This window comes from Pinus tabuliformis, chromosome 7, assembly GCF_031772625.1.
Source record: "Pinus tabuliformis cultivar Carrire ecotype Pingquan chromosome 7, CPIR1, whole genome shotgun sequence".
Lineage (NCBI taxonomy): Eukaryota > Viridiplantae > Streptophyta > Pinopsida > Pinales > Pinaceae > Pinus > Pinus tabuliformis.
Window position 1 is genome coordinate 1536401080 of NC_142293.1, and position 13234 is coordinate 1536414313.

Genomic DNA, 13234 nt, shown 5'->3' on the forward strand with positions numbered 1-13234 from the left:
AATAATATTTCATTATCAACTAACAATTACCTAATATAACATAAAAGTATAAGTCTCATATACATATAAAGAAATAATAGTTAAAATAACCAATTTCAATTACTTAAATATTTATATTTCATTATCAACTAACAACTACCTAATCTATCATAAGAGTATACGTGTCATATGCGTTTCTGTCCGTCCATGCAATGCTCGCATAACATAAATAATGGGTAGTCACTTCAGAGTTGTAGTCGTAAACGCCTTTGAACTTGAAGCTTTTTACCTGCAGTGGCCACACAAAATCATATGCATCTTTTATCTAATAACTTTATTATATTTTTATAATAAGTACAAAGAATTTCTTAAAACAGTGAAGCATTATATGTTTTCTTCTTCGGATTTGACTTCCAGTTCTACAAACATAAGGAAAAAAAAAAAACAAAACAATCCAACCGCAAAGCAATTCATAAAAACCCACACAAGTCACTTTAAGACAGATAATTAATTTCTTAAAACACAGTTAAACCTTAAATGTTTTCTTCTTAGGATTCGACCACCAGTTCTACAAACAAAAAAACAATCCAACTTGCAAAGAAATCCATAAAAACCCACACACGTCTCTTTAAGACAGATAATGAAAATTTGAAACACACACGTCACTTTAAGACAGATAATGAAAATTTGAACACACACGTCACTTTAAGACAGATAATGAAAATTTGAAACACACACGTCACTTTAAGACAGATAATGAAAATTTGAAACCCTAGGGTGACGGAAAAAACATTTAAGAAGCATCGACGACATTGTGGGCAATACAGCAGAATGTCACGGTTTCGAGTCTACCGGTATAATTCTGGTGGTTAATGTATATGCAGAGTTTTTGGTCGTGATGGGTCTTAAAATCATAGTTACCGAATTCGAATTCGATTCAGATTCGATTGGTCGTGATGGGTGTTAAAACCATACTTACCAAATTCGAATTCGAAAAAAATTCCATAATACACTTCTTAAACATTTTTTAAATAATATATTTTTAAAATATTTTTAGCTATCTTCTTTTTAATTTATTTTGAATTTTATATAACTTATAACTGTATATAATAAAAAATCTTCAAAATCAAATCCACTCAAAAAGAATTTACACTCACCTCTTCCCTCCAACCTATATACTATTTTCAAAAACCTATATTCTTTCTTTGATTTCAAGAAAATTAATATTCAATTTTATTTTATAGAAAAATCAACTTGTTCTAATTTAAATACTTCCATTTCCTTTTCTCTGAGTGGGAAATCCTTCTCTATTTAAAAAATTACTATTCAAATTTATTTTATAAAAAATATCACTTGACTCATTTAACTTATAAAATCTAAGTAACCCATAGATCTCCTAATTTTTATACTGCAGCAATTCTATTTTCCTATGTGTGCATGCCATACAACAGCGATCTATTTGTGTTTAGTGTTTACAATCTACAATCTACTGGGTGAATCTTTTGTCTTTCTCAGCGATTCTATTTTCGATCTATTTGTGTTTAGCTAATGAACAATCTACTGGGTGAATCTTTTGTCTTTCTTTGTTGCTTGACATAAAGCAACAATCAACAATTTATCTTTTGTCTTTCTCAGCAATTCTCTTTCTACTGGGTGAATCTTTTGTCTTTCTTTGTTGCTTGACATAACGCAACAATTTTTGTTTTTCTCTGCAACATGCCATACCGCAGCAATCTACTTGTTCTTTAGTTAATAAACCATCTACCTCCTTCATAAGGATTATATGTCATATTAACTATTTCAGCCGGTTTGGGATGCATCATCCATTATCTGCATTTCTCTCTTTCTTATTTCTTTTAAGGAACGCTGAGATTCATCCAAGGCATGAATATCTGACTATGTATATGTGTTTCATTATATTCTCTTAATATAATCTATCTGGTTTTTTCAGAGAAAAAACCATATGCGGCCATTAACTATGCATGCACCCAAATCGTTAAGCACGTATACTACGAACCGGATCAAATTTTATCGAACTATTCGGTATTCGAATCATACAGACAAATTTTCGTATTTTTAACCTGATCAAATTTTATCGAACTCGGTATTCGAATCATACAGACAAATTTTCTTATTTTTAACCGTGATTCGGCCGTATTCAATAACTATGGTTAAAATCGTAGTCTCGTCATGCCATCAACATAGCCTTGATGGACCCATTCCCATAGTCTTTTGATTATCTGAGCAGCCGGACATCGCTCCAGAGTTGTCTACGCCTTTGAACTTGAAGCTTTTTCCCTGCAATGGCTACCCATTGTTTAAAGATCTCGGGGTTTTGACAAAAATAAAATGGTGAGAGAAGTGGACAGAATAAATCTCCAAGTGATAGAGCATGTCCTAATGGCCGGCTCTCGAAAGCGCAGCTGTAGAAGGCAGAAAAATGGCAATGCGGTACCCTGACACTGTCGCCAGTCGCAGGGACTCTATGGGGGAGAAATTCCCAAACAGGCTTTACGATCGACAATGTTTCTTGCTCAACTGGATGATGGATTAGTTAATACCTCGTTTTTATAACTGAATTGGTAACGAAATTTTTCTAACTACTTTCGATCATCTAATGGCTGAGTATGTTTTAATCGTCTAACCTCTCATCCAACGGCACAAGGTTATGACAGAAAGGCAAAGAAGGAGGTTCATTCCTACTTTCGATCATCTAATGGCTGATTATGTTTTAATCTAACATTTAATCCAACGGCACAAGGTTATGACAGAAAGGCAAAGAAGGAGGTTCATTCCAGAGAGAAATCCTTTATGACGTAATTAAAATTAATTAATAATTAAATTGTGATAAAATATTTTCTACTATTATATATCAATTTAATAGGTCTGAAATGTTTTTCTAATTATATCATATTTATGTTTATTTAATTTATTTTTTTGCTATAATAAAATTATAATTAATTAAATTGTGATAAAATATTTTCCACTATTATATAACAATTTAATGAATAATTATATAATAATAAATATTTTTATTTAAACAAGTATTTTTATTCGCATAAATATCTATATCGTTATATAAATATTTCATATAAATTGAAAAAAATACTTTCTATATACACTTTACAACAAATCATAAAAATTTATAGCTTGATTCTCTTTATTAATAAAAACTTATAACTTGATTTTCTTTATTAATAGATAGTTATAAAGAACCATAAAAGCTTATAAATTGATTTTTTATTAATAAATAGTTATAAAGAAGTACATATTTTATTAATACAATATATATTAATAATTTATTTCATATAAATGTTCTATATAGATGGAGAGATACTTTATATATACACTCCACTACGAACCATGAAAACTTATAAATTGATATTTTTTATTAATAGATAGTTATAAAGAAGTAGATATCTTATTAATAAATATATTAATAACTGATTTCTTTTATTTATATAATAACTAGTTACTTAATATTTGTGAGTTATTTTCATTAATATTTATTAAAATTTAATTTATTATAAATATTTTATTTTAATTATTAATTATATTCATCAATATCATATATAAAATTGTATAAACTCTCATAATTTATTTTAATTTAAATTATTATTTATCAATTATAACTTTTAATTTATCATTTTGAAAAGTGCTTAAATGATCACCATGATCATAAAATCTTACAATTTGCATAACTATAACCGAGTCTACAACTCTTCTCTAGGAAACAAATAGATGGTAGCATATGCACCTTACTTTCCCAATCCTTGTCATTTTAGATACAATATTAACATACCATAAAGATAAGATTTTAAGAATATAAATCCAAATATCAAGGCCAACATCTCAAATATTTTTCTAAGTGCAATAAAGATTAGAATTTAAATTGCGTTGAACAATCTATGAGTTATTAGACATTCACTTAGACTTGAAGTGGAAGTTCAAATGCTTGGAATGTATTTTCTTATAGCATTAGGTTTTTATTGCAACCATTCAAAGGTTAAGAGGAAGGCATATAGATATTTATTTCACTTCAAAAATAAAGTACTAATCAAATATAAAATAGGTAAGAAGACCATAAAAACACCTAGTGGAGTTATTGGAACCTTGTTGAAATACAAGTACTTTAGTTACATTGCAAAGGCCTCACAAACATCAACTTATATTAACTTTCATGGCTTGAGTTTTGGCTATAAAGGAAATTCAAAACTAAGCTTAGAAATTTGGTGTTTAATAAATTGAGAAGATAGTTTTTTTTTTTTGTTAAGCTTGGTAGATACTTCTTGTTCATTATAAAATAAGTAAGCAAGTTACACACATATATCCTGGTTAGGTGGTCTCAACTTGCCCAGCGAGAAACCACGTCTGTTGACCACCTAACCGTAGTTTAAGTTGTCTAGTAGCAAAAAATACGTATTCTATCTATCCAAGCTATATAAACTTGATAGTCTTGTCCACAACCATATTCTAGTTGTCTATACATATATATGACTATAAATTATAAATTAAAAGCTATCCGCATGAAAACAAATAAAAAAAAAGACTAAGAGTCAACATTCTATTCCTCCTGTTCGGTGGAAGTTGAAGCCATTGGGGCCAGATCTTTCACGTTGGAGCCTGGAATCTCATTCAACACGAACATGCATGGGAAATTTTTCTCTATATTATCCAGGTGGCCATCCTACTTCTGTAATTGAAGTTGAAGTTTTTGAAAGCTCTATTTATAATTTGGAAAGTCCTAGACAACAATCATGCATATTTGCTCCATGGCCTTGCCTAGAAGGCATTTCATGAGCCAATACAAATAAATGGACTATTTGTATTGTGCCTCTTGACCTTTGGTATGTCCCGGGTCCGGAATCAGGATCTTTCAATGCTTTGTGTCTGTTGGCTCCACACTCGCTTGACGATTTATATTTTCCTCTCATTCGGCTATGAGCCGTTTGATTTCCCCTATGGTGCCCCTGCATACGCAACCACCGCTTCCTAGATCAGGTTGGACATGAGCTTCCTGCCCTAATGTTTGGCCGCGATGCTTGGCTCAACCTCAGCCTCGCTCCCTCGCAGTCTCTTCCTGCGGCTCATGGTAATCGCTGCTTGAACCATAGCCACAATACCCCTGTACCTTCCAGGCACCTTCAAACATTGGTCTGAAACAAACCTTTGTGCTTTTCTTGGATAAGGAAAGTTACCTCCCGACTGACCTGTTATGGGAGCAAGAAACCATAATTTCTAAAATGTTAATTTCTAAATTGCCTTCATCCCACGGTTTTGACAATGCAACAAATTTGTCACCAATGATTTATGTGCATAACCCTCGAGCTTAAGGGATCTCCACCCGAGACTCCCGAGACGCCCCTGCATGACCCCTGCCTTGCTCGCACTGTGACCATGGTCTTGGAAGCGAGGTGCATGGCCACCCACCAAACTTGTAACCTAGAGGTCAAGCCTGAAGGAACCGCGCCCCTCATCTACGTTGCCCTCATTGACTGCCTCTACCCCCATTCCCCTTGACTCAGCCTCTGCTTAGCATGACTCAGATCCTCCCCGTGACCTGACACCTGAACCCCAACACTCACAAGGCATCATGCCCCTAGCTTACTCACCACTCGGCTTCTTAGCGACTGGCTTAAGCTAGCTCGACCAGCATTCTCTGCGTGCAAATTCTCCCATTAAAAAATACCCCGACTCGTGACAGTCTTCCCTCGCCTAACACTCCTTAGGGGCTTGGCGTTAGAGTATTTTAGGAATTGGAGTGGTCTGACCGCAACGATAATTGCCACTTCCTTAAATTCGACTCCCAGGTTTGCCAGGCATACAATAAGCAACAAATCACTCAGGCAAACTCCCTCCCATCCCATCCCTATAATTCCCATGCGAGATAGCAGAATGCCAAACTTAAGAGACAACCAAGCAGACCGCCTGGAATTGGGATTATTCTCGCAGACCACCTCCTCTAGGCTAATTCCCCCGCCCTAGTTACTCGCCCACACAAACCCCGCGCCCCCATGAAAGCCCTAGTTACTAGACCAAATGTAGGGAAGCATAACAGAATGTAGGCTAAACCAGTTAACATACCCAATTATTTGTGTTTGAAGACATCGTATCTCATCTCTTTCCTGAAGTTGTCACTCCTCTTTCATCATCGTCACCTCTGTGCTTACACCCTCCAAATTATTCTCTCTTTGTTGTTAGTAAACTCAATTGCATGCAAATGCCACCTTCCCTCCTCTTGCTTGCCTTAAGCCTGCCGACGACCACCACGCCCTGCGTGTCAAATGTGTGGAATGCATTGGAACCATCCCTTCTTGTGCTTTTCATTATGACAGCCTTAATGGCTCTGTCCGCTAGCTCACACCCTAATCGGGGGGAGAAGATAGTTTTTTAATTTACTCAAATGAATTAAATTACAATACAACTTACATTACAAAGGTCTCACAAACATCAAATTATATTGACTTTCATGGCTTGAGTTTTCATTATAAAGGAAATTCAAAACTAAGATTAGAAGTTTGGTTTTTAATAAATTGAGAAGATGTAAATTTACTCAAATGAATTAATTACAATACAAATTAATTTATCCAGTTGTAACAAGCCAATTTAGTTGTTATAAGAATGAGTTTATGCTTTCATAGAAATAATGTTATTTGGTAACATAGTATAGTTGAAAGGAAGCCTAGACTTTAAGAAGCATTATTATGTGTGGACAATTTGTGTTTGTGCTCAGAATCACAAACTCAAATTATATTATGAATTATTTAGTTGAAGAAAATCATTCATATATTGTTATTATTGTGTGCACAAATAGATTGTTCTACATACATTATGGAATGATTGATCCTATGATAGAATAAGAGAAGGAAGATAACTCCCATGGGTAGGACAATCATTGTATAGGGTAACCCCGTTGATTTGTGATGACCTTAATTTAATATGACTCACATATTGTCTATTCATATCTCAACAATATAATATATTTTCACCAAGTGGTTCATGGCCAAATCCCAACAAATATGGGTTGTTATTTCATAATGCCAAAGATTTTAAAGTTTCAAAGCATACACAATGTAACACACCCAATCGGAGGTCATTATCATCTTCTACTCATCGAGAGCTTTCTCATCTCATTATAAGCTCTAGGAATAATGTTATGGAACTCAAAAGATGTACCATTTTATGCCAAATCAACATTCATACAATTGACACATAGTAGTCTCACACCCATGTCTCATCATGATATTGCACCACATTCGCAAGCCAGACACCTTGGCTTGCTAGGTCATATCCAAATCTTGGTTTATATTTTATCCTTCCTGAAGTCATATCCAATTCTTCTAGATTTTTAGGTTTTCGGAATGATTTCTTATAAGTATGTTAAAAATATGTGCTTCCAAGTCATCTACCATGGAAATTGTAACTCGGTCCTCAACATCCACACTGTTGACCTAGATTGGATCATTATATTTTTTTTCATTCATGTCGATGCTTTTAGAGTGGAATGGAGAAATCAGCTCACAAGACCATTTCTATCAGTAGGACCCAGTTTGGAAAATCGACATCTGAAACCTTCCGAGAGAATTTTGAGGCATCAAATGACATTAACCAAAAACCTTAAATTTATTATGAAAAATAAATAATTTTAAAAAGAATTATAAATTGAAACTAAAAAAAATGTAATTTATAAATGAATAATTTTATTCATTATCTACATTATGATTTGAAAATATAAATCATTGTGTGGAGAAACTCTCTACATCTCATTATGAGGAGATATGTAGGTGTTAGGCCTAACATAAAAAATGTTAATATTTTTAACTGCCTACTCACTATGTTGAAATTATATATTATTGAATTTATATTAATATGTTGAATTTATACAACATAAAGGATATTTTTTAACCCTTTTTCAATCATTCCTAAAATTGAAATGGAGATGGAGATTAATAGTTGCACCATTCCTAAAATTTAAATGGATATGGAGATTAATAGTTGCACAAATAGCGTTGATCCATTGAATACAACGTGTTGGGCGTAGTTATGATCATGATAGGGATCTACGCTCTTCTGTGGGGAAAATTGAAGGATATCAAGGCCTCAATGGATGAAAATTATTTCGAAGGATTTCCCAAATGCAAGGAAATACTATCACAAAATGAAAATAAGGTAGACGACATAGAAGCTGTGTCGAACAACCCCATGAATGAGAAGATTTAACCTCTTGAATTACACGCAATGAAACAATTTCTTGTCAAATAGAGAGTACAATTTGCTAATTTAGCATATGGTTATGGAAATTTACTAAAACAATGCGTCCTTATCATTATTAACCACTCCTCTATAACACACAATATAAATACTTAATGGATTCTTGAATATTAACTTTTTGGCAATGTGTAATAGAAACTAATATTTTTTAAACCAATGGTGATGATTTGTTAAATTTTAAGTCATAAAAATTCATAATGTAAATTTTGTCATCATACTCTCAGCATTAGTGCATACCTATTCATTTACATGGCTTCATCGGTTTTCATACAGCTGCAATTCCTCCTCAACAAGGGTATTAGTGTATACAATATATGCACATACCATCAACCATGTTCGGCCTTTACCTGCATGTCAGAATATAATAAAATGGGATCTCAAAATTTTAATACAGAATGGTGGACATAAATTACCAAACACACAGCTCAATGACTAATAATAAATGAAATGTAGTACCAACCAACACTATTCACCACTGGAATCCTTAGGTTTCAACACTAATATGGGCATACGAAAGAAACCAAACTGCATTGACCCAACATGATGAGCAATATAAGCATTAGTTATGGTTCATAAATTGATATTTGGTAAATTTCATCACATTTTTAAAGCATATTTTATATACATATAGTACACTCAACTAATACATACCACAAAATTACATATGGCCAAGACCAAGCCTACATCATGAAAGACTCAAAAGAATCCTTCTTAACATGAAAATATCATTTCAATGTCCATGTCCCAGATTGTGAAAATGATTACTCGGTACAACAATGAATTCTTACATAGTGGCCACTTCGTGTGAGGAAGCCCCACATATTAAGATCCACATTGGATCTTTACAAATATCATCACATGAATTGCAGATGATATGTCATCCATTTTAAAGCATCGTACTTAACAAGTTACAGATTGAAAAATGAGAAGTATTTGGTATGATTTCATTGCATTATTGACGTAACTGTGCCACCTGCAAAGAAAATATAGAATTGATCAATCTAAGTAATTTTTCCACTATCAACAAATCCTTCTCACTTTTCTAAGTTCCATCACAGCCTCACATTCATTTACATCCGAATTCAACCCAAGACAAGACTGAAGACATTTGCTCCAACCAGCCATAACCTCTAAATTCAAATGCACAAAATGTTGCATATGGGATAGATGTGGCTAGTCTCAAATTTGTCTAAATATTTTTCAAATATGCCTGTCACATATAACAATCCATTGAAGTCATCATAAAAGAAATCTGTAAGATGGAAATCCACATTTTTACCACAACCCTTTTCCTGATCTAATAATAATAATGGGTAGTATGTACTGTGCTTTTAATTTTTATAGAGTTGGAAATATGTACAATTTGTGGTTTTCATCATTACCCTACTCCATTGAAGTTGAATGGAGTAGGATAATGATGAAATTGTAAGTTTCATTCATGCATCTTACAGGAACCTACCTATAACAATCAGACAACAGTTTGTTAAAACAGTTCATTATAAAATTTTCTCAAAACATAATCGAACTAAAGGTTTCTTCCATTTAAGCTTAAGGTCCTCATCTGCATTGATATCACAAATATCAAGAAGACTATTGAAATTATGTCTTCCAAACCTCAAACTTGATAATTGGTTGCTCTCGGCCTTGTCTAGTGCGAGTTATGGTGAAAAGTATTTGTTCACGATGCAAATATAAATTAATGTTCAACCATAATTCAACAACAATGTGGTTGTGGTTATGAACTTTTAATTAAACTTGGACTCCATCGGTGGTAAAGAAGACATTAGGAAATATTTCTAGTGTGTATCACAAGACATAGAATAAGAACTATGTCCAACAGAAAAGGGAAAAAACCCACAAAAAAGCGATGTGAGGTTAAAATAGCATTCTCCTTGCTATGAAATAGATGTAGAACTTCGAACATTGGGATCTCACAAATGTTGTGCTCCCTCTTTCAAATGCCCATAACTCTAATACCTACTACTTTATGGGTGAAGTATAAAGACTGAGTATTTTAAAAAAATGATGGAAATAATACCCTATAGAAAGATATCTAAGAGAATAATACAACATTCCTTTTGAGATATTCTTCTTATGAAGCATAGCTATAACCAATAATAGATTTGGAGGCATTGAAAAACCTAATTCTGTACAAATGAAAGATCGCAACCCACCGCTCTCTTCCCACAACTCTGTCCAGCTCTTCCATGGCTCTTTCCAAAGTCTCCGGATTTTTCAGGAGCTCCGACAGGCCCCACTCCACCACCGTCGCAGCGGTCTCGGTGCCGCCCGCGATCATGTCCTGCACACAAACAATTCAAAAAAGATTAGCAACACCATGGCAATGAGAGGGGAAAAGTTTCAAAGTACATACCAGAGTGTATGCTTTGACTCTGATTCGATTCAGATTGACTTGGGGGTCGTCGGCCTGCTGCAGCAGAACATCCACCATATCCTTAGCCACATAATTCTCCACGCCTTTTCTTCGTCTGTCGTGCTCTTCCACAACTTCCTCCAGAAACGCATCCAACCGCTTACTCAGCGTCTTCATGCGCCGGACGTAACCCTGGAGATCCAGCCAGGCGAGCCACGGTATAAAGTCTCCGATATTAAAAACCCCGTTCAGCACAAACAGCTCTTCCAACATCTCCTTGAATTCCTTGGACCTCATCTTGTTCCCCACTTCCTTGTCCAAATACCTTCTTCCCAACACCATGCGGGAAATTATATTATTGCTCATAGCATATGTCTCTTCCCTGATTTTTACAGGTAGGCCCAGCTGGCAGGTTTCGGACACTGAATCTACCATACGGGCCACCTCTTCCATTCTGATGTGCTCGAAGGATTCGAGGCGCTTGGCACTGAAGAGCTCCACGAGGCAGATTTTCCTGGCCAGTCGCCAGTGCTCTCCGTAGGGAGACCAGGTGATGTTGCAGGAGTTGTAGAGCGTGTATTTCCCGGCTGCGACCCGGGGTCGGGACGAGAATGTGAGGTCGTGTGTCGTGAGAAACTCTCGGGCCATATCAGCCGAGGAGGCGACCACGGTGGGCATGGATCCGAGTCTGAGATACATGAGGGGGCCGTATGTTTTGGAGAGTCCATCCATCGACCTGTGGGGTAGTTTTCCCATGAGATTCAGGTTTCCGATTATGGGCCAAGCATTGGGACCGGGCGGTAATTTAGCAGAGGGACGAAGTCGCCAGTAGATCAAGCAAACTGATACGATTGCCAGCAGAAGATAGGCGAGCATGGGCATTTCTGGAAGAAGAAACACCGACAGTAAATCCATTGAAAAAGCGGAAGATTGCAGTTACCCAGGTGCCGTGTGGTATTACAATAATGCGGGGGAGCGTTGTCACTATATAGCTAAGCGCGAGCCATATTTCCTATAGCGGTGTCACTATAATGTAGCTATAGGGTATTGAATGCCTTGACAGTGACCGTGACAGCGGAGGATTCTGACACTTGCTTTCACCGTAAACCCGTGTACATAATTTCTGCGGCAAACACAATTAACGGTTGCGGAAATGGGTTGATGCATCATCCATGGCTTATGGGGATGCCAGATGATCCCCATGGGCACGATGGCCAATAAATAATAGTGCTACAGTACGTAATCCAGTATGGCGAAATTAAATTAATGTTGAAAACCCATTTCAAGTGAATTCAAATTTGAATTTCAAAGGGCGCTATTTTATCTATTCCAATATTTGGTGCTTTTAATTAATTAAGCTTTTACTGCAGCTTGGCCCTTTTCATTTTTTGTGATAACCCGCAGGCTTTCTATGGATCTGGCTATGAATATTTATATTCCAGAAGATTATGTTAGAAGGCGCTGCAAGCTAAATATATTAATGCAAGATTATGTTAGAACTAGACGGCGCTGCAAGCCAAATATATCAATGCAGAAACTAGATGGCCGACTTTCTTTCAACGATGTGGAGGTTACTATTATTATCCATGTGGTGCACTCTTATTATTATTTTTTATAATTACAGATCATAGAGGTACGTTTGGGGAACTAGCTCGCCTGGTGTTAATGCCAAATATGAACAATTTGTTTTTAATGCATGAAATGTTTTTTTAATTATATCAAATTTATGTTTATTTTTTTGCTATAATAAAACTAGCAATTATAGTAAATGTTGCAAATAAAAAATCATAAACAAAAATAACACTTTTTTTCAAAAACATCAAAATTAGAAAACATCACTTTTTTAAACATTAAAAAAAATAAATAAATTAATATTAAAGATTATAAAAAAAATTAATTTTTATAATTAGAATAATAAATTTCATTACCAACTAACAATTACCTAACCTAACATAAAAGTATAAGTCTCATATACATATAAAGAAATAATAATATTTCATTATCAACTAACAATTACCTAATATAACATAAAAGTATAAGTCTCATATACATATAAAGAAATAATAGTTAAAATAACCAATTTCAATTACTTAAATATTTATATTTCATTATCAACTAACAACTACCTAATCTATCATAAGAGTATACGTGTCATATGCGTTTCTGTCCGTCCATGCAATGCTCGCATAACATAAATAATGGGTAGTCACTTCAGAGTTGTAGTCGTAAACGCCTTTGAACTTGAAGCTTTTTACCTGCAGTGGCCACACAAAATCATATGCATCTTTTATCTAATAACTTTATTATATTTTTATAATAAGTACAAAGAATTTCTTAAAACAGTGAAGCATTATATGTTTTCTTCTTCGGATTTGACTTCCAGTTCTACAAACATAAGGAAAAAAAAAAAACAAAACAATCCAACCGCAAAGCAATTCATAAAAACCCACACAAGTCACTTTAAGACAGATAATTAATTTCTTAAAACACAGTTAAACCTTAAATGTTTTCTTCTTAGGATTCGACCACCAGTTCTACAAACAAAAAAACAATCCAACTTGCAAAGAAATCCATAAAAACCCACACACGTCTCTTTAAGACAGATAATGA

The 13234-nt window shown here is 34.5% G+C and overlaps 1 protein-coding gene across 2 annotated transcripts; it reads right to left on the bottom strand.

The window, feature by feature from the left end:
* Window positions 1-8903: 8903 nt before the first annotated feature.
* LOC149253729 (flavonoid 3'-monooxygenase CYP75B137-like) lies at window positions 8904-11602 on the bottom strand. 2 transcript variants are annotated; one of them, XM_089460007.1, is made up of 3 exons: window positions 10625-11602; window positions 10425-10552; window positions 8904-9223 (listed from the first exon to the last, which is right to left on the bottom strand). In XM_089460007.1, exons 1-3 carry the CDS (start codon window positions 11537-11539, stop codon window positions 9151-9153), a joined length of 1116 nt encoding a protein of 371 aa, XP_089316133.1. In that variant the 5' UTR covers window positions 11540-11602; the 3' UTR covers window positions 8904-9150. The 2 variants fall into 2 exon arrangements, with proteins under 2 accessions (XP_089316133.1, XP_089316132.1); XM_089460006.1 differs by lacking the exon at window positions 8904-9223 and having other exon boundaries at window positions 9277-10552.
* Between the last annotated feature and the right edge of the window lie 1632 nt (window positions 11603-13234).

What these genes read in the sequence shown, in the direction of transcription:
- LOC149253729 (XM_089460006.1), bottom strand. Translation starts at nt 11,539, where the DNA reads ATGGATTTACTGTCGGTGTTTCTTCTTCCAGAAATGCCCATGCTCGCC. An exon ending in GAGTCAAAGCATACACTCTG is followed by an intron (nt 10,553 to 10,624) that starts GTATGTACTTTG and finishes GTTTGTGTGCAG; the next exon opens with GACATGATCGCGGGCGGCAC.